At 38.4% G+C, this 22,465-nt stretch overlaps 1 protein-coding gene across 1 annotated transcript in view; it reads left to right on the top strand.

The window, feature by feature from the left end:
• The window catches only part of LOC131929270 (uncharacterized), a 75,043-nt gene that overhangs the window by 7,753 nt on the left and 44,825 nt on the right, over nucleotides 1-22,465 (top strand). The window contains exons 5-8 of the mRNA XM_059285345.1: nucleotides 4,055-4,234; nucleotides 6,649-6,729; nucleotides 7,318-7,491; nucleotides 8,740-8,891. Of these exons, the coding sequence (XP_059141328.1) occupies nucleotides 4,055-4,234; nucleotides 6,649-6,729; nucleotides 7,318-7,491; nucleotides 8,740-8,891 (587 nt within the window). The remainder of the gene's footprint in view (nucleotides 1-4,054; nucleotides 4,235-6,648; nucleotides 6,730-7,317; nucleotides 7,492-8,739; nucleotides 8,892-22,465) is intronic.

The following is a 22,465-nucleotide window of genomic DNA, read 5'->3' on the forward strand; positions in this document are numbered from 1 at the left end:
CTAACCATGAACACAAACACTTACCGTGACCAAAACCATTACTCTAACGCCACACAAACCCAAACGCAGCTATTGGGATATACGACGATACATATCTAAACTTACCATATCCTAATACAAGCACGATAGATAAAGGTCACCCCTTGTGAAGTTCAAAGGTCAAGCTTTATTCACAATCCGCGAGGGCTTAACAGATTTCGTGACGAGTTTAAAAAAAAAAAATCCCAAACGATCGCCGTGCAAATAACGAATTCTGCTTTACCACCGCCGCGAGCACTTAAAATATTTACCCTCGTGTTAAATGGGCGGGGAAAAAATGCCTGTCTGATGTTTGTCTGTCTCTCTCCTAACCAGATAAAGCTTGCGATAACCTATATATTATTGCGAGGTATCGACTTTACCGGAAGTGTTTGTTCAGTGAAGTGGTCTACACTTTTTTCGCGATTACTTCCCCTGCAAATAGTTTTTTTTTTTTGTTTTTTTTTTGTTTTTGTTTTTTAAGTATACGTATCAATTTTTTTATAAAGGTGCTTTTGTATTTATTTTGTTTTGAACTAGTTTCACATTACGTCGTCATACAGAATCTTTTTTTTTTCATAAATTAATTAAATTATAAAATGACAACGCGAAATAAAGTAACAAAGAACTCGGCTATTAACGATTCGACCTAAAGTCGTTATCAAAATAAATAAATTTTAAAAATGTTTAAAAGTTTAAAAATATATAATCTGATTTCTTAGCTGTCGAGATCAGTAGTTATCAAACGTTTTAATCCTACTGCCTCCTTTTCAAGATTTTTTTTTCACTCTGGGGGGTGAAATCGCCCAATTAGGGGCACACTGATCTAGATCTTATGAAGTTCTTCATTTTAAACTGGAGATAATATAAAAACATTGAGGGTATGGTAGCAAACTCTTAACAGGTTGAAACGTTACACTTAATTTTATTGAAGGAAATCCCATCCTACGCTATAATTAAAAATGACAAAGAAGAAATTCGAAGTATCAAACATATGACCAGATGCTCAAAATACCAAATAGCATCACAACTAGAAAGCTAAATGGCTTTCGACCGAAGGAACGAATGATCATTTGGACAAGGGACATATGCACACAAGATTCGACCATACAGCGAAACAAAAACTGCAAGATCAAACTACAATTCGACCACACTTCAACACAAACAATCAAATCTCAAGACCAAACGACCATTCATCTACACGACCTTTCGACCAAAAGTCACGCAAATGCCACGCTGGTGTTGAGCGAGTTAATTAGACTAATTAGTTGTGTTAATCACAGTATAACATGGGTAGAGTGAAATGGCTGTCACAAAAGAAAAACTCACTACAACATAATTATACAACACAGACGCGACCAAAACATTTGATTATACTGTAGTTATACATTGCCACGACAATTACACACAAAATAATAATTATTTTTGTAATTAAATTAAAGATCAACAAATATAAAAATATTTGATTAAAGGTCAGAAACCTAATTTCGTTTTTTTTTCCTTTGTTATTTTAATAGAGGAATCGTATATGAAGGATTTGACTTAGATTCTACCTGTCATAGTGTAATTACATTACTGTTTATTAATACTAATAGTTTCGCTGTCTGTCTATGTATCTGTCTAAGTATCTGACAAGAACGCTGTAGAGAAAACACAAGCAAAATAAAAACATGCATAGTAATACGGAAACGAAATATGACGTCATATTGAGCATGTAGTAGAAAATAATGTCAAGCCGGAGAGTGCACACAGTAATATGACGTCATTGATTCTCGAGTAAACATCCAATTAAAAAGCCAATGTTGTCTAATCTTAAAAGTGGTTTGCGTGAAGAGTTTCTTTCATACAATTCTTCGGGTAGGGGCGCAGCCCATCCCCCGCGTAAGAACGTCTAAGCCGACCCCCCCCCCCCCCCAACTCAAAAGAAATGTCGTCATCGATACTCTATAATAAAATTACAGCCTAATTCATGTGTCTAATCTAAAAAGTAATTTGCGTGCAGTTTCTTTCATGCAATTCTTCAGGTAATGGCTAAGCGCGACACCAGTGTTTCTTTCAGACTATTTCCTCCCCGGAGGGAGGAACGTTTTCTAATCTAAAAAGTGTTTAGTGTACACAGTTTTTTCATGCGTCTCTTCCGGTAGGGGCGAAGCCACGCACAGGTTCTTCCTTTAGTTTGTATGATCTATAAATGCGACCAGTGTTTCTTTCAGACTTTCTCCTCCACGGAGAGGGGTGGGGTATTTGAAATTTTCGGGGGCGGGAGTAGAATTTTCTGGGAGGGGGCGGACACTGGAAAAAGTATATAATTATATTTCGTTGAATGGGACGGTAGATATGTTTTGGGGTGTGTGCGGGGGGGGGGGGGGGTTAGTTTATAAAAAATAGACAGCACTATCAACCTAGCGCCCGTTGTATTCTTCCTCAACGGGCTATTTTTCTCGTTGTTAATATTGAAGAAGACATTTCGGAGAAATATGTTTTATTTTAGATTTAGGTGCATTTTGCTTAGGCTTCAGTCTAAAAATAAAACACGTTGTTTGTTAGTTTGTCTTTCAAAACTAGCTTATCATTTGCTAAGCGTTGAGGAAGCTTATTTTTTCTTTTTAAAATATTTATAAAAAAAAGTCCGTATATGATGAAGTACTGAGAAGTAAAACTGAAAAATGTCAAAATTTCTTGTGATTTTTGTGCACGATTACAATACTTCCTCTATGCTTTACATACGAGAAAGTAAAAACAATATTAAATCATTTAATGCGGCTTCTATTACTGTCTACTGGTAGTTGGTTTACACTATGAAGACCTCCCCAATCGGATGTTGATGTGTAGGAAACAGACATTCACTGATGTTATTTGCTCGTTCTTACTGTAAAACTCAATCAAATCTGACACAGCGACGGGGAGGGGGAAGGGTGGTAAAAAAAAGAGGAAATGTTTGAATACCTGAGCTGAATAGTGGCTTGTTAATTACTTGATTTGTGAACGGCTCCATCGGAGTTTCCATGGCAACGGTTTTGAAATAAATAGGTATGGCTGTTGCGTAACGATGCCGGGTGTGACAATACGCATGGAATAGGTCCCTGGGGTGTGGGGGGTGGAGGGGGTCGGGGTGGGGATCTGGCGTGGTGAAAAGAGGGAGATTTTGATTGAAAGCGATCAATATTTGTATTGGTTGGCTGGGTGATATAGCGTTTTATTAGTTTTTATTTTTTTATCTCATTCAGAGAGGTTTAGTGGTTGGAGGTTGTTTTTTCGTTTTTTTGTTGATGGTCGTTGGCTTCTGGTTGGTGCTATGCTTGAGAGGCTCTTTTTTGTGGATGGATGGTAGATATGGTTAGTGCTGTGTTTGCGTGGATGGATGTTTTTGGTGAATGTTTGATAGCTTATTGGTTAGTACTAGGTTTATTATTTGTAGATTGTTGGTAGGTTATATTTAGTGCAGGGTATGGTGGAAGGTATTGAAGTTTAATGTACGGTTGTATATGGTTGATGGTGATAGTTGGTTACATTTATTGTTATGGTTGATTGATGGTAGTTTGAGGAACCTGGACAAAACAACAGCAAGTCCACGACACTCCAAGCCCACAACATCATCATGGCCACAACAACAACATGGTCACTACACCAACATGGTCACTACACCAACATGGTCACTACACCAACATAGTCATCACAAAGGAACAACATCCTAAAATCTATCGTTGTGTCCTTCCCATTTCTATAAACGTTGGTCATCATTAAAGCCTAGACCAGACACAACAACAACAAGTATCAAAATCTACAACCTTACACCTCTATCTAGCTACATCCAATAACATAGCTTTAAATACTGAAGCGACATAATACAAATAGCCAACATCTTTCGTAAAAGAGTTTATTAATCGCGTCTAGTCCAATTTATTTTACCTCCCCTTTCCCACTTCCTTATTTCGCCGAGCCGTTCTGTTACTACAGTCGTTTAAAATTAGTTGTTTCGTTATGTGTTCCCAGTTTAAATTTTGTTTGCAATTTGTGTTCTATTTTTGTCTCGCAGGCGGAAGCAAAATATCACAGCTCTTTCCAAGAGTTCGCTTGCCTGCCTGACAGTTCAAGCGAGCAGGGCGAGCAGGTGAGAGGTCAACTCCACAACTCACACAATGAATACATCCTCAAGATCCGGGCCTCGAACAGGACGGTGGACGAGTTCAACTCGCTGCTGCCTCAGTTGTTGGAGGTACTCGTGACATGGTGTTCTTTCTATGCGTGCTCTGATGTTTGTGTATGCCCTGTTTGATGTGGGTTCGTGTCCTGTATATGTGTGTTCTTGTCCTGTATATGTGTGTTCTTGTCCTGTATATGTGTGTTCTTGTCCTGTATATGTGGGTTCATGTCCTGTCTATGTGGGTTCATGTCCTGTCTATGTGGGTTCATGTCCTGTCTATGTGGGTTCATGTTCTGTCTATGTGGGTTCATGTCCTGTCTATGTGGGTTCATGTCCTGTCTATGTGGGTTCATGTCCTGTCTATGTGGGTTCATGTTCTGTCTATGTGGGTTCATGTCCTGTATATGTGGGTTCATGTCCTGTCTATGTGGGTTCATGTCCTGTCTATGTGGGTTCATGTCCTGTCTATGTGGGTTCATGTCCTGTCTATGTGGGTTCATGTCCTGTCTATGTGGGTTCATGTCCTGTCTATGTGGGTTCATGTCCTGTCTATGTGGGTTCATGTCCTGTCTATGTGGGTTCATGTCCTGTATATGTGGGTTCTTGTCCTGTCTATGTGGGTTCATGTCCTGTCTATGTGGGTTCATGTCCTGTCTATGTGGGTTCATGTCCTGTCTATGTGGGTTCATGTCCTGTCTATGTGGGTTCATGTCCTGTCTATGTGGGTTCATGTCCTGTATATGTGGGTTCTTGTCCTGTCTATGTGGGTTCATGTACTGTCTATGTGGGTTCATGCCCTGTCTATGTGGGTTCATGTCCTGTATATATGGGTTCATGTCCTGTATTTGTGGGTTAATGTCATGTCTATGTGGGTTCATGTGTCGTCGATGTGGGTTCATGTATTTTATATGGTTGTTCATGTCTTGTTTGATGCTGGTTCGTGTCCTGTAATGAAGTTAAATAACTACCACGCACCCTTTATAAAATTTCTTTAATAAATCCAGAACATCCCATACGAACAGTAAACTAAAATGTTTATTTTCAAATACTTCTATTAAACAACTGCTTACACCATACTGTTCACACCATACTTAAATAAACAGTCATAAACTCTATTCCCGTGTGCCGTCTAAAAATGAAACATTAAACTGGAAACGAAAAAGGGAGAAATTTGGTGTGGGGGGGGGGGGGGAATAGAATTAATACAAACAAATATATAACACGGCTTATGACCATCATCATCAGACCCCGTATAACACTAACAAATGATAAACCATAACCAACCCTGTATAACACTAACAAATGATAAACCATAACCGACCCTGTATAACACTAACAAATGATAAACCATAACCGACCCTGTATAACACTAACAAATGATAAACCATAACCGACCCTGTATAACACTAACAAATGATAAACCATAACCGACCCTGTATAACACTAACAAATGATAAACCATAACCGACCCTGTATAACACTAACAAATGATAAACCATAACCGACCCTGTATAACACTAACAAATGATAAACCATAACCGACCGTGTATAACACTAACAAATGATAAACCATAACCTACCCTGTATAACACTAACAAATGATAAACCATAACCGACCCTGTATAACACTAACAAATGATAAACCATAACCGACCCTGTATAACACTAACAAATGATAAACCATAACCGACCCACTATATAACTAACAAATGATAAAACAAACCCGACCCTGTATAACACTAACAAATGATAAACCATAACCGACCCTGTATAACACCAACAAAATGACAAACCAGCACCCATCGTCTTGTATCGTATAACAGCCGCACACTCCCTACCAAGATGAATGGCTCTGAGCCTAGCCCTACATCACCACTGTTTGAAGCTTCATCACGTGATTCCCGTTATTTGACGCCGGTTGTTCGTATGATTCACGAGCAATTTATTTTTATATATGCGAATTTCCGGATCCTTATTTTTCATCTTGTGACATTACATCAGCTATTTTGGTTATTTATGTGTTTTAACTTAAGTAGCCTTCACATAGAATACACAAGTGTGGTTTGTTTAATGAGAGGATAACTAGGCGTATGGGATTTGGGATAGAACTTCTTGAAGAGTTGGCATTTTCTTTTAACAAGTAAAGATTTTTGTCTCTTTAAACAAAATGACATTAAAAATGTGGCTTGATTCTGACGAATGGTTTTGAAGAGAATTAATTCCTAAAATGGTATTCGTAAATTTGCGGGTAGATTTTTTTTTTTTGGAATTTAAAAAAATAATTTAAAAAACAAGCTCTGTTCATAAGTGGATTGAATTAGTAGAATGCCATGATTTAAATATAATCAATTTAAATGAATACATTTCAACGTTGTTTTCTTTTTGGTTTACTTAATAATCATATTTAATTTTTTTAAAATATTTTTTGTTTACTTAATTTTGTAAAGTGTAATTGTACTTTTTGAAAATTCTTCTGTTTGATTTAGGAGTTGGAAGAGATTTACATCGATACAGGAAACACAATAAATGTCGCTTTTGAGAGCCAGGCACTACTTCTTCTTACAAAGGTATGCATAGTTACTACAGGTACTTTATACAAAGGTGTGCAGTTCCTGCAGGTACTTTATACAAAGGTGTGCAGTTACTGCAGGTACTTTATACAAATTAGTGCTCAGTTCGTACTCGCATGTGCTACGAAATTGTTTATAATTAGGGGAGGGGGAAGGCACTTGAAATTTTCGGGAGGGTGGAGTCAATTTTCCGGGGGATCAGACACTGGTAAAAGAATATATTTTCATATATATATATATATATATATATATATATATATATATATATATATATATATATATATATATATATATATATATATATATATATATATATAAATTCCATTTAGTTTTGGGGGTGGGGGTTGTAAACGATGTTCGATGCCTGAAAGAAACTCTGTATAGGTATTTTATACAATGGTCTACATAACAAATAATAATTACAGGTATTTCCTACAGGCAACAATTTTGTTACAAGTCTTCTTGCAAACCAAACCCGGCCCTTGATTACCATCTAAATAAACAAATCTAACCAAAACAAAATCCCAAAGTCAAAGCCTTTAACTTTAACTTTAGCCTAAGCCCTAACCTCTTTGCCTCTTACAGGCAGACGAGCAGCACCGAAGGTACGAGAACCAGATGAAGATCTGCAAGATGGTCAGCCCGCACCAGGACGTCAGCTTCTTCGTGCGGGCCAGCCAAGGCGAGGGCCCGGCCTTAACCTACACGCTCTCACACTACGTCTTTAAGCCCGCCATAGCCATCACCGCGGAGGCTCAGGTGAGATATTGAGACGGGGGTCATGGGTTCAGGTGAGATATTGAGACGGAGGTCATAGGTCTAGGTGAGATTTTGAGACGGGGGTCATAGGTCCATGTGAGATATAAAAATGGAAGTCATAGGTCCAGGTGAGTTAATGAGACGGGGGTCATGGGTCCAGGTGAGATATTGAGACGGGGGTCATAGATTCAGGTGAGTTAATGAGACGGGGGTCATGGGTCCAGGTGAGATATTGAGACGGGGGTCATAGGTCCATGTGAGATATAAAAATGGAAGTCATAGGTCCAGGTGAGTTAATGAGACGGGGGTCATGGGTCCAGGTGAGATATTGAGACGGGGGTCATAGATTCAGGTGAGTTAATGAGACGGGGGTCATGGGTTCAGGTGAGATATTGAGACGGAGGTCATAGGTCTAGGTGAGATTTTGAGACGGGGGTCATAGGTCCATGTGAGATATAAAAATGGGTCATAGGTCCAGGTGAGTTAATGAGACGGGGGTCATGGGTCCAGGTGAGATATTGAGACGGGGGTCATAGATTCAGGTGAGTTAATGAGACGGGGGTCATGGGTCCAGGTGAGATATTGAGACGGGGGTCATAGATTCAGGTGAGTTAATGAGACGGGGGTCATAGATTCAGGTGAGATATTGAGACCGGGATCATGGGTCCTGGTGAGATATTGAGACGGGGGTCATGGGTCCAGGTGAGATATTGAGATGGAGGTCATAGTAATCAAAATTTGATGTTCTCGTAGTGAAGAACTTAAAAATTTCTTATTTAAATAAATAACATAATTTTTAAAAATTAATGGTTTAGGATAAAAAAGAGAGTCGCTTATTTATTCGAAAGTGTAAAAATTAAAATTATTAGAGGTAATTTATTTATATTATATATATGTATAAATTAAACTATATTGTTATATTTTTTTTATTATTGTTATGAAACTTCTTTTTTTTTTACACTTTTGTCTATATAGTTTCAAGTTGTCTCCCGTGGTCTGTTTCAATATGCATATAGGAAATAACATACACACATTAGTGTTGAATATTTGATTATGAATAATTGTACTGTGTCTTAACAAATCGGACCATTATGTAATAGTTAGTATATTAATAATTTTAAAAACATATTTCCATGGTGACAAAATTGACGTGATTTTTAAAAAGGGAAAGCACTGTGCAAAAACGAATCACTTTTTAAAAAACCCAGTTACATCCCTTAGACTAAAATTAACTTTTTTTTAATATAGAAAACCTTGTCAAACCAAATTATCTACGACCGACTAACGGAGTCAAACGTGATCGATAAAAGGACTGCTCTCCAGACACAGGGCATGGGTCTGGCCGTCAACCTGAAGCAGAGCCAGGACATTATCGCCACCCTCAGTAACATCTGCCAGAGGTAAGTCTGATATCTGATTGCTCAGTTATCAGCTTGGTGACTTATCTGTTAGGTCAGTTACCTGATAAGTTAGTAATCTGTTATAATAAGTTGTTTTTTGGGTAAGTTTTTTAATAGGTCACTTTTTGGTAGGTCATTTATCTGATTAATCAGTTATTTCTGTTAGACCATGAAAGTATTATCCGTCTGGGATAGGTCCTTTATTTCGGTCGGGTTCAACATTTAATTGTGTCACTCAAGTAGACACCATTTACGTCTTTGATCATTACTACTCCCACGTTCATACATTTATTTTCTACTAACAGTTCATCAGTGTGTCTATCGTGATAGGCCCTTTTCATTACTTTAAGAAGTGTGGTTTATTTTTAACATCGTGTAATGAATTAACAATAAAAGAACTTTGGCGAATAGTATAAATTATATATAAGAGGTTCAGGGTTTCTTTCAGACATTTAACATAGTTTCCATTGGGAGCTGACACTGGTTAAAATACTGCGGGATCAGCATGGCCTAGCGATAGAGCGCTATCCCGATAGTCTTGAGTTCGCATCCGGGTTCAACTGAGTCCACCCAGCTCTGGTGGGTACCTAACTCACGTTAGGGAAAGCAAAAGTGGCTGGGCATATGGCGAGCACACTATCGCTACAGAAACAGGTGAACTCTACTTCAGTAGCCACATGGACCATCAGGTTCGAAAAGGGAACTTTACTTGATATAGTGTATATTTTTTCCCTTTTCGTCCAGGGTACTTGGGTGGGGGGGGGGGGGGGTGGCAGCCATCCCCTTCCTCCCCGAAAAGATACCTGAAAGAAAACTCCTAAGGGATTTTGTCATGAATTCATATTATTCAGACAACTACAACTACTACTTTAGCCCTCGAACATAACTCGAGACACTCGGGTTTTGTAGCCCTAACACTCGACCACGCCTTCGCCAGGTTAACTCACTATTCTGTGTTGGAAGTTGAACAGGTAAAGAAAACTGCGAGCTTTGTGTTGTACATAACAACTGCTCACACTGAGTTGTACGTATATTTTAAACTACCCCGCACTGATTTCCGGCTAGATGTCAATAATTTCTATGCTGGAAATTCGGAAACCTAATGAGGAGAGGGTTTGGGGAGAGGGAGGCTTTTAAAAAGAAAAAAAGTAAACAATTAAGGGATATCAATTTGAAGGCTTGCTTCATCCTTTTAAAAATACCGCACTGAAACAACAAAATATAAAACTTGTTAATGAAATATTTGTTGTATGTTTGTTTTGACACTCGGCTGCTTTTTTTTTTAAATTCTCAGGTGTAAATAAGGGTAGAGTTGTTTTAATTAAAAGTAGGCAGTCATTAAATAAACTTTCCGCCGTGAGCACTCATCGGGCTGTTTTCACCTGACGTCTCTAACGTGCATTAACCCAGTGTGTGCCGCAGCTGGTGTTAACCCTTTCGTTGGCGTTTTTTCAGAACCCTGCTCAGATCATCTTTCGGTTTGTCAGCCGAGATGGTTAACCTTGACCTAGTGACTTGTCTGCGTCATCAGTTGGCGCATGCGTCAAAGGGTTGTCAATGTGAAATTTTGGAGCGGGTGAAAGTGTGGATAGGTTTAGGGGTGAGATGTTGAAGGTGTGAGGGCATGGGTTTAGGGGTGAGATGTTGAAGGTGTGAGGGCATGGGTTTAGGGGTGAGATGTTGAAGGTGTGAGGGCATGGGTTTAGAGGTGAGATGTTGAAGGTGTGAGGGCATGGGTTTAGGGGTGAGATGTTGAAGGAGTGAGGGCGTGGGTTTAGGGGTGAGATGTTGAAGGTGTGAGGGTATAGGTTTAGGGGTGAGATGTTGAAGGTGTGAGGGCATGGGTTTAGGGGTGAGATGTTGAAGGTGTGAGGGCATGGGTTTAGGGGTGAGATGTTGAAGGTGTGAGGGCATGGGTTTAGGGGTGAGATGTTGAAGGTGTGAGGGCATGGGTTTAGGGGTGAGATGTTGAAGGTGTGAGGGTATAGGTTTAGGGGTGAGATGTTGAAGGTGTGAGGGCATGGGTTTAGGGGTGAGATGTTGAAGGTGTGAGGGTATAGGTTTAGGGGTGAGATGTTGAAGGTGTGAGGGCATGGGTTACAATGTCTGCGGGGGTTTTAAAAGTAGCTGTTATATTGCTTGAGGAGGGTGGGGGAGGGGGGATTGATTATGTGTGAGTAGTAGATTCGTATAGAGGGAGCTAATGTGTGTGTGTAAGGGGGGGGGGGGTTGTGTGATGTATATGTATATAATATGTAAATATATATATATATATATATATATATATATATATATATATATATATATATATATATATATATATATATATATATATATATATATATATATATTACTTTTATATCATATACCACTAAGAAACTTAATAAATTTCCTTGTGCTAAACGCCTTATTATAAATAGCATAAGTGGGTGTTGTTTCAAATTTTAAATTTAGAAATAAAAAAGAAAATACGCTCATTTACTGCCGTCCTTATCAACCGCATCCCGAAACGGTTTTTATCAGCGTTCGTTAAAGTTTTTGTTTTCAACAGCGCAGATTGCTGTTTTATGAAAGCTCGCCGCACAACAGAAGCCAACACCGATAACTCTCCGCAATTAGCAGCAGTTAACTCCCCTCTTTTGCTCACTAGGATCATTACTAAGGCATGGCGAAATTCACAGTTTTCAGTAGTTTGCCTACATACGTCGAAAATCTAAAAATAGTTGCTACTATGGTGTTGCTAAATAATAATTATATTAAGTTCAAACTTTTTTTTCATTATTTCTTTATCTTACACATTTAGAAAAAAAAAAATCTTATATATCTTATGAAGACTCGATTACATTAAATCTATTTTAAGCATCTCGGGTAATTCCTATTTCACTAATGAAGCGCACGTGCGCTAACGTGAGTATTGTTGATGGCAGGTGAAATCTAGGTGTAAAAGACTTTATGTGGAATAAGATCTAGGGGTGTTTCATGGGATGTGGGTTTGTGGAGTACGAAACGAAATATGATTGCGAAAGTGTGAAGACTAACGACATGTCGTATTCCCGCCAAAAGTATTCAAGATACTTACTCTAGCCGTACTATAAAAAAACAGAAACATCACTGTAAATAGGGGGGGGGTCGGTCAGAACAGCAAGACCATATTTAGATTGAAACGGATGAAAAAAAATAAGATGTTTTATTTAGGGATAGCAATAAAATCGTTTGGCGGACGTCGGTGACACCCAAGCACACCGACAGATGTTTTTTTTTTGGGGGGGGGGGGGGGGGGTGAGTGGGGTTTGGCACCCACTGTTTTAACTTGAGATGACACCCACCTAGTGAGCAAAACTCACAGCAATTGAAACCTGTTTGAGCACAGTTTAACTTCGTTAAAAAATGTAATCTGTCTTAAAGACACGCATTGTTATAATATTATAGCATTTCTTTTAGTAGTAAGAGTTAATGTTACTCTTCAAGGATAGTTGAATGTACAAAGTCTGCGTGGGCACAAACTCCGTAGAACTAAATGTCTACACACGGTTAAATTTCTCTGATTCTAGGTGAGTACACATTAAGTCTGTGGGTAGTCTAGAACGACTTTCATTAAGAGACTGCATTGACGCCATATAATAGATGACAGCTATTTATTATTTCTACTGATTTAAAAAAAAATGTATATTAACTTAAATTTTTGGAGATAATTCTCTCGAATGAAACTCTCTAATCTAAAATATTGTTACCGTACCCTCTAATCTAACACGCTGCAAATATTACCGTACACTCTAATCTAACATATTGCAAGTATTATCGTAGCCTCTAATACGCTGCAAATATTACCGTACTCTCTAATCTAACATATTGCAAGTATTATCGTAGCCTCTAACACGCTGCAAATATTACCGTACACTCTAATCTAACATATTGCAAGTATTATCGTAGCCTCTAACACGCTGCAAATATTACCGTACTCTCTAATGTAACACGCTGCAAATGTTGGCGCACTCTATAATTTAACATATTGTAAGTATTATCGTAGCCTCAAACTTGTTGCTATAATACACTCTAATCTAACACGGGCACATATTACCGTACCCTCTAATCTAACACGCTGTAAGTATTATCGTAGCCTCAAACTTGTTGCTATAATACACTCTAATCTAACACGAGCACATATTACCGTACCCTCTAATCTAACACGCTGTAAGTATTATCGTAGCCTCAAACTTGTTGCTATAATACACTCTAATCTAACACGAGCACATATTACCGTACCCTCTAATCTAACACGCTGCAAGTATTATCGTAGCCTCAAACTTGTTGCTATAATACACTCTAATCTAACACGAGCACATATTACCGTACCCTCTAATCTAACACGCTGTAAGTATTATCGTAGCCTCAAACTTGTTGCTATAATACACTCTAATCTAACACGAGCACATATTACCGTACCCTCTAATCTAACACGCTGTAAGTATTATCGTAGCCTCAAACTTGTTGCTATGATACACTCTAATCTAACACGAGCACATATTACCGTACCCTCTAATCTAACACGCTGCAAGTATTATCGTAGCCTCAAACTTGATGCTATGATACACTCTAATCTAACACGAGCACATATTACCGTACCCTCTAATCTAACACGCTGCAAGTATTATTGTAGCCTCAAACTTGTTGCTATGATACACTCTAATCTAACACGAGCACATATTACCGTACCCTCTAATCTAACACGCTGCAAGTATTATTGTAGCCTCTAACATGTTCAGTGTTTCTTCCAGACTTTATTATCCGGGGGGGGGGGGGGGGCACTTGAAATTTTCGGGGGGGGGGGGGGGGGGGCGGTCGACTTTCTTCGAGGGGGCGGGACACTGTTAAAAGTATATATTTTCTATATAAATTATATAAATTTCATTTCGTTCGGGGGGGGGGGGGGGGTAGAATTTTTTTCGGCCCCCTCGAAGAGATGCCTGGAAGAAACTCTGAACATGTTGCCAGTGTTACCGTACTCTCTAATCTAACACGCTGCAAGTATTATCGTAGCCTCTAACACGCTGCAAGTGTTACCGTACTCTCTAACCTAAGGTGCTACCCTCCCCGTCACAGGCTAGTGATGGTGTGTAACTACTGAGTTAATTGTGTCTGCACGTGTGTTAGCGCGTGCAGTCTCTTTATCTCACCTGTCTGATGCAGAACGCACACAGGTTACCCCCGGCACTGCCAGCTCACATCGCGACTTGAGAGATGAACTGTCAGAGGCGTTGATACTCACTTTTTGTAGGTGGGAGGCTGGGGGCAGAGTTTCTTCCAGGCATCTATATAGAAAATATATACTTTTAACAGTGTCCGCCCCCCCCGAAGAAAGTCTACCCCCCCAAAAAATTTCAAGTGCCCCCCCCCCCTCCCCCCGGAGAAAAAAGTCTGGAAGAAACACAGAAACACTGGCTGGGGGGTACCTTTTGTTTCAGGTTCTACTGTTTGTAAAAAAAAATTGTTTGAATGTTTGTTTAAGTAGAAAAGACAGGTTTCTTATTAAAGTGCTGGGAGTCGAATTATATCGACAATTTTTTTAGCGTGTGATTGATGTTAAGATCGAGATGAAAGGTTTAGGGCTGGGATTAGAATCATGTTTAGAATCATGGTTATAGATAGGACAAGGGTTAAGTTTAACGATACGATAGTAGCAAATAAATTAGCTTAGATACAGCCTCGTAGCATTTTAACAAGTCCGAAAGCAACTTCATTCTCCGATAGTGATAACTTTGGGGTAATCAATAAATGATATCACATTTTTTTGACAACTTTATTTTACCCCTCCCCCTACCAATCGTCACCAAACCACACCCTTGCAACCTCTTATTCCAAATTGCATTTTAGTTTTTTTGTTAAACATTGGTTTCTTTCTTAAATATTTTTTTGAGCTCTGTCTACATTTAGTACATTAATCATTTCATATTACACTTAACAAAATAATGGCTAAAAGTAAGTTTTGTTATTTTACTTTGCAAATTGCCAAACTGTATTGTTACATTTCCTGATTCCTCGTCTCTCAACGTCACAAAATCCTTAGGAGTATGACGTCATATATACTAGAAACCTTTTATTTAATTGATTAATTATTGATTAATCAATTCATATTCCACTTAACAAAACAACCTTTTATAAACGCAAAATAATGGCTTAACGTAAGTTTCTTATTTTACTTTGCAAATTGCAAAACTGTATTGTTACACTTTATGATTCCTCGTCTCTCAATGTTACAAATCCTTAGGAGTATGACGTCATATATACTAGAAATCCTTTTACTTAATTATACTTCATCAATGTGAACATGTATTTTGAAAAGCAATCAAACTTATCTGTAACTGAATATTGTGAAATGTTGCAAATGTTTGTTTTTTTCTGTCCGGAAAGAATTGGAACCACAGGGTAAACTAGAGGTGAGGCAGTGGAGCGGTAGTGTGCGTTGTCGGTGCGGATACGGGTGCGGGTTCCACCAATGGATGAAGCGGGTTTAGCCATGGGTTGCCGACGGCTGTTCATCGGTTGGATCTAGTGTTGGCATGTGTACGTAAACATCCGTCCTTTAACAACTCACCAAACGAATTTTTTTGTACGCTTTAACAAAACCATGTCCACTTAAACTTTCACCACCGTTTCACATAAAGAACATATCGCAAATCGAATACATATTAAACATGGGTATACCACACACAAAACATAACACATATAAAACACCACACACAGAACTAACCACAGTTAGAACATGCTATACATCGAACATGTCACACATAGAACATACAATACATAGAACATATCACATAGAACAATACCTATCACATATCACATGCCGCGCATTGAACGTTTTACACTTAGAAAAAAAACCACACATTGAAAATACCACACATCTTATATTTAGACCCCCCCCCCCCCACACACACACACAAATTGAACACATCACAAAAAGAACATACCACACATCTTATATTTAGACCCCCCCCACACACACACACAAATTGAACACATCACAAAAAGAACACACCACACATCTTATATTTAGACCCCCCCCTCCCAGAAAAAACCCCCACCCTCTATTCTCTACCTCTGTGGTTGCCATGTAGACAACCACTCCTGCTAGTATCCTGTAATTGTAACAATCCCTCACCTTGTTACTGTGCCAACGATTAATATCGCCAAGTAAAAAAAAAACTGATGCAGGGGACTTCACTCCATAGTTAGATCATTGATTGTCCTATAGATAACTCTGTTGGTTAATTTTTCAGGAACAGTAAATATGTAAGTAAATCATTTAACCTCTTATATATATATATATATATATATATATATATATATATATATATATATATATATATATATATATATATATATATATATATATATGATATCATTCTGTGTATGAAGTATGTACTTTGGAAACATTATCCTCATAACTCTATCGCATATTGAAACTTCATCAACCTTTTCTTTTTATCCAGTCTTCACAGAAATTTCCTTCTCACGTTTCTCTTTCACTAACAGACAGGGAGATAACTCCGATTTATCCGGTTATATTCTTCGTTGCTATAGTTTAACAAAGAAAAGCTTACAATCAGACATGAATAGCTATAGTTTTATTTTAAGAGAGGCTGGGGAAAGACGCTTATTTAAAAAAATGTCAGAATTTAGATTGAACTATATGCACTAAGGCTTTACAAAGAAGCACTGTGAATGAGATTTTAATATTTTTTTTAATTTTTGGAAACATCTATAATATTTTACGACACTGCAATTTTACGACATTGGACTGTCTAGAGCAGGGGTTCCCAACCCTGTGCCCGCGGGCGCCATGCCCGCTGAACGATTCGTATGTGCCCGCCTCTCACTGTTCGACAGAGACAGAATTTTTTTCATAAACATTATTTTAAAATGAGATTTATTTTTATTCATTTGTTACAGTTTTAATTTTTTCTTTGACTGCCTAGGTACATTAAATATGTTCAATACCAGGGGCGTAGCGAGGGGGGGGGGGGGGGCGTGGGTGCGGACCGCACCGGGTGACACCATTTAGGGGGGTGACACCAAGGCAAAAAATAGCAAAATATATAGAGAAAAACTTGAGGGGGGAGCAAATCGAAAATAGGTGGTGCCCGCCACCCTACCGATATTTTAGAATGTGCTCTAGAGTAAAAAGGGTTGGGAACCCCTGGTCTAGAGATTAGACTTATCTAGCCCTTAGACTATCTGAATATTGGATTTTTTAAACGTATCTCCTACGTAGACAATAGACAAACTGTATCTTTGACTTTGACAGTCTATATACTTTGGGGGCTGTAAACATTAGATTAGTGTTTCTTTCAGACTTTTTTCTCCGCAGTTGGAGAGAGAGAGGGGGGGGGAGACTGTTAAAAGTATATTTTCTATACAAATTCTATATATTCTGTAGACGAGGTTCGGTAGTGAGAGGATGGCACTACCCCCCCTACCTACCCCCAAAGAGATGCCCATTAGACTGTTATTGAATGGGCTCCACATCGTACTATCTAGATATAGAACCATGATGTGGGGTGGGGTGGGAAGGGGGCAAAAGTTCTTTGTCCTTCAAGGTTTAAAAAATGTTTGAAACTGCTGGTCTAGACTGTACTTTACTAGATATTTTTAGATCTGCTGTGGTCGTCTAAACCGTTTCCACTTCCTCTCACACCTCACCCCCCCCCCCCCTCCAAACCCCGTCAGCAATTGTCTATGGAGACATACATGCATTCTCTCCCCTCTTTTAAAAATCTATGTACGTCAGTGGTTCTAATTCTGTGGCACTCGCATCCCTTGGACCTATTTGTAATTCCTGTTTGGTGGTTCGACAATATAATAACTGTAATGAGAACAAAGATTTGAGGTCAACCGCTACCAAATGTGTATTCTTTGCAAAAGAGGATGTATAAAAGTTCAATAAAGGCATAAATTTAAAAAATGTAATTAAGAAAATATTTACTGCTTGGTTTTCACAAGCCTCGGCCACAATTTGTTTCAGATCATCTACCTTCTCTCAACTATTTTTAGTTCGCATTTTACACTCTAAATCTAAAAATGTGACCCGGTAAACTCGCATAGTCTTAGAATTGAAATTTCATTTAGTTTAACCATGCAAAACTAAATTTTGTTACTATTTATTTTATGCAAGAGAATGTGAGGTTTAAGCTGTACAACGAGTTAAGGGGTACGGAATAGCAGACAATTTTGGAACCGCTGAGACATAGAATCAGTGCTTACCTGACTCTGTAGATAAGAATTTATAAATTGGATTTCTTGGAAAGTATTATCTAAATCTATTTTTAGAAGGTGACGTAACACTTACGTGATTTCATGCCTTAACCGTAAACGGAAGGTTTAATTGCGTGTTTGGATGGGGTGTGGGAAGGGAGGGGGGCATTTATAGTTTAAGCATTATTTTTTTCCCCACAGACAGGGCCGTTAACTGGTGTTAACCAAGCTAATTAGGACGTAGCTCAGGGGAGACAAGCCATGTCCAGGGGAACGTGGTCTCACTGGGTTTTATTGGTCTACCGCAATGCTGGGAGGTCATTTCCTCCTTAGCACCGGAAGTCCCCCAACTTCTCCGGCTCCCTGTACACCCGCCTGTCATTATACGTCCTACGTCGTCCCTGCCGTTGTCACGTATAACTATCCCATCTCACATTCTTACCTTATTCATTTTCACATTCATACACCACACCTTTGTACTCTGATTACCCCACATTCATACCCCACACCTTTGTACCCGGATCATCCCACATTAATCACTATCCCTCACACCACGCACCCCCCTACCTGCATATTCAACATGTGTATCCTCCACCCACCCTCTAACTCAAACTCTATACTTTTTTTCTCACTACGCCCACCCCTTTAACACTTAGAATTACAACTTTTTTCAATTTTCCCTCTTCAGCCTAAGTTCAACCACATTTCCGTATCACCCCACGTAGTTTTCTATTTCAATCATCATAAACAAAATACTATCTAAATAGTTTTCTCAGTTTTTAAATCCCATTAAATATGGTATATATATATATATATATATATATATATATATATATATATATATATATATATATATATATATATATAAAACAATGTATGTGTGTTTGATCGCCATGAAACATTGGCAAGTTGTTGAGAATACTCCTGGAGAGATTTCTGCGAAATAAAAGAATTCAATTTTCGCACGGGCGGCGCCCCGGCAGGATGCAATTAGGCTCCCCGGGCTATTCCGTGAGCACTATGGCGCCTACGTTCGTTTTAAACAGTGCGATAAACTATTGATACAATGGTGCGTTATAGTCTTTCACTAAACCGAATTAGGCGCGTTCGCCGACGCCCAGGTAGTATTATAGTCGTTCACTAAATTGAATCAAGGTGCGATTTGCCCAGGCTACCCTCGGACCTTATTAAAGCCCAGCGGCAACGCGCGGGGACGGGCACGCTAGTCTCTCTCTCTCTCTCTCTCTCTCTCTCTCTCTCTCTCTCTCTCTCTATCTATATATATATATAATATATATATATATATATATATATATATATATATATATATATATATATACTTGAAGGCAATAATGTATATAATATTTGAAGGAAAATGTAAAAATTTCCCCAAGGCAACGAACAAAAGACCGTTGATTCCAGAAGCTCAGTAAAATTAAAGTGTTGTGTCTGTAGCTACTTTATGACTTCTGTAAAGAAAATGAAACAATGCCACATTCATCTTGAAGCTTGTAAAATATGTTAATAGGATGTTTTATTACATGCCGCACTATGTGTTTTTAAATCCAGTGTGAAACGTGTGCAGGGGTTCGCGGCTAATTTTAAATGCACCTTTTTAACAACATGAGGCGTTGCATTTTAAAAGGATTTCATGGTAGCGCTTTGTTAGGCGTATTAACACTCTAGATAAGTCGTGTAGTATATTAAACAATCTGATTTTTTTGTGTCAACAATCATTTTTTATTGTTATTATCGATAAGCATCTTTTTTTCTCAACAATTATCTTTTTACCATGGATAAACATCTTTTCTTATCAACAATCAGTTTAGTATTATCAGCAATCATTTAATTCACGGAAGGAGTATTCAAATCATAGGGGCCACAACCCATCTACCATTAGTCTCAAAACAGCTGGATTGTTCGCCACTTAAAGTATATTTGTCTTCGTTGTAAACGCCAGTTTCTATAAGCCAGTGTTGACAAAACTTCTTAGTCTGAAAAACCATTACTACTAATTTTAGTTTTGTCCCCGAAGCTATTTATAGAAACACCTGACAGATTTTCAGGTCAGGATTTTGCATTTGAGTTACAGACATTGGAACACACGCACAAAAAAGAATTTGGATCTGCTACCAGAAAAGAAAATACTTCTGCTAATGCGTAGTCTTCTGCTGTTCTGCATAAAAAACATAATAATCGTATTTTCTTTGCCAAAGACGCAAGAGGTAGTTGTTTTTGTGTGAGGTCTTGTGACGTTCAGGTAATTCAGCTTTAGGGGGAAGATAGCGAGGGCTTTTGACTCGTTTGTATCTAATGGGTTTGACAGTATATCAGGATAATCAACAATTATTTTCACAAACTTTGCCTTCTTGAAGAGATTTTTTTTTTTCTTAGAAGACGTTTTCAGAACCGTTCGCCAAGTGATTAATAGAAGTACGTAAAAAATTGAAGCGTTGACGTCATTTGTTTAATTTACGAGAACTTTTATCAGCTGTTTACACGTGTTGAGTAAAAATAATTGAAATTGCAAGAGTTGATTCATCAAAAGGCATGTTGGTTTTTTTTTTTTTTTTTTTTTTTTTTTTTTTTTTTAACAACAGGTTGATATAAATGTGGATATTTAAATCAATAAAAATGACCTACAGAAAAATAGTTAGAAATATTAATTAACAGAATGACAAATGATGGCTGAGTAAAGTAGGAGGAGCTGACAATGATCCCCCCCCCCCCCCCCCCAGCCCAAGAAATCAAAGGATCGCGTATTTCTTAAGTGGATCCAAAATGCTTTTTTAATTAACACGATTTAATTAAAAATTGTTACTGTAAAATTGTAATCGCAGTGACCCAGAATAATTTTCAGCCCGGCCCAACTTGCACTTTGTCTGTTGAGTTGGGGAGGGGGGGGGGTGGGGTGGAAGGGGGTGGGGTTCTGTCACTCGCGCACTACCGCTTTACTTCAGCGATCTTGTAATAACAAAGAATATACGAGAAGGCTAACCATTAATCAATTAGGGATAGTTTTCTCTTATAGCTGACCCTCCCTAACACCATTATTACACAAGTCGTGGTGGCGCCACCTACGTTGTGTGCAACAACGAACCGAAAGTAGACAAAACACGTTGGAGAGATTGGCAGGCTTTGTCTTCATGGCTGATTAGCGATGGTTAATGGGTGCTGGTTGTTGCCCCTTACGAGGATGTGGGATGTGATGAGGTTTGTTTGTTGTACGCAGTGTGGAGATTTCTTTTTTTTTCTTTTCTTCTTCTTCTTTATTCTTTATTGACAATTTATTGGGTTTTCTTTTTTTTTATGTTCTTCATCTTCGTTCTTTATTATCAATTTATTGGGATTTCGTTTATGCCCAGTCAGCAGAGGCGTAGCGTGGGGGCGGGGGGTGCAGACCGCACCAGGTGACAACATTTAGGTGGGTGACACCAAGGCAAAAAAGAGAAAAATGATAAGTCCACTTAATTAAGTGATTTATTCGAGTGTTAAATAGTCTTTTAAGAGGTGCAAATCGAAAGTTTGAGGGGGGTGCAAATCGAAAGTTTGAGGGGGGAAAATTTGTCCACGGGAAGGGTCGCTGCGCCTCTGGGGGGGTGACACCATTAAGTGCCGCACCGGGTGACACACGACCTCGCTACGCCACTGCCAGTCAGCCTGCTTTTCTTTCTGGAATTGTTTCTATAACTTTTGTCCACAATAGAACAATTTGCAAGACAGCGGATGTTTAATTTTGGAGTTCTCTCTCCTAGATGGCTTGTTGTCCCCGGCTAGCTAGGCTCATCTGCCAGGGGTCCGAACTGGTTTATTTTCCAAACCCTAAAACATAGATGGGACCTAATTGTTGCTATTGGCTCCACCCCCCACCCTAACAATTGGTTATCGTTTAATGAGCGTTAGATGTTGTCCTTCATTAATATATATTCCATATACAAATTCATGGAGCCTTAATTGTTGCCTTTATTGAAGACACCTTGCTGTTATCTGCTGCCCATCTTAAATGCCTAAGATTTAATGACCATTTAATGCTCTCCCTGGCAAAGTGGAATTTGATGAACGAACTTCAATTAAAATACACGAGTAACGTCTTGTGGTGAAAATTTTAAAAAGTTAATTAATTAATTAAATCTAACTAATTGAAAGCAGGTTTTTACCACTTTCGTTTTTATTTCTCAGATATTACAATGCAAATTCAGATTTTTTATGTTTATTAAAATTTATTAAATTCATCATGATTTAATTGCTGAACTTTTCTCATTTTAAAACCTGGAGTTAATCAATTACAGAAATAGTTTTTATAATTACTTTTGTTTTTAATA

Source organism: Physella acuta, unplaced genomic scaffold, assembly GCF_028476545.2.
Source record: "Physella acuta isolate Inbredline_101_S28 unplaced genomic scaffold, ASM2847654v3 ptg001601l, whole genome shotgun sequence".
Lineage (NCBI taxonomy): Eukaryota > Metazoa > Mollusca > Gastropoda > Physidae > Physella > Physella acuta.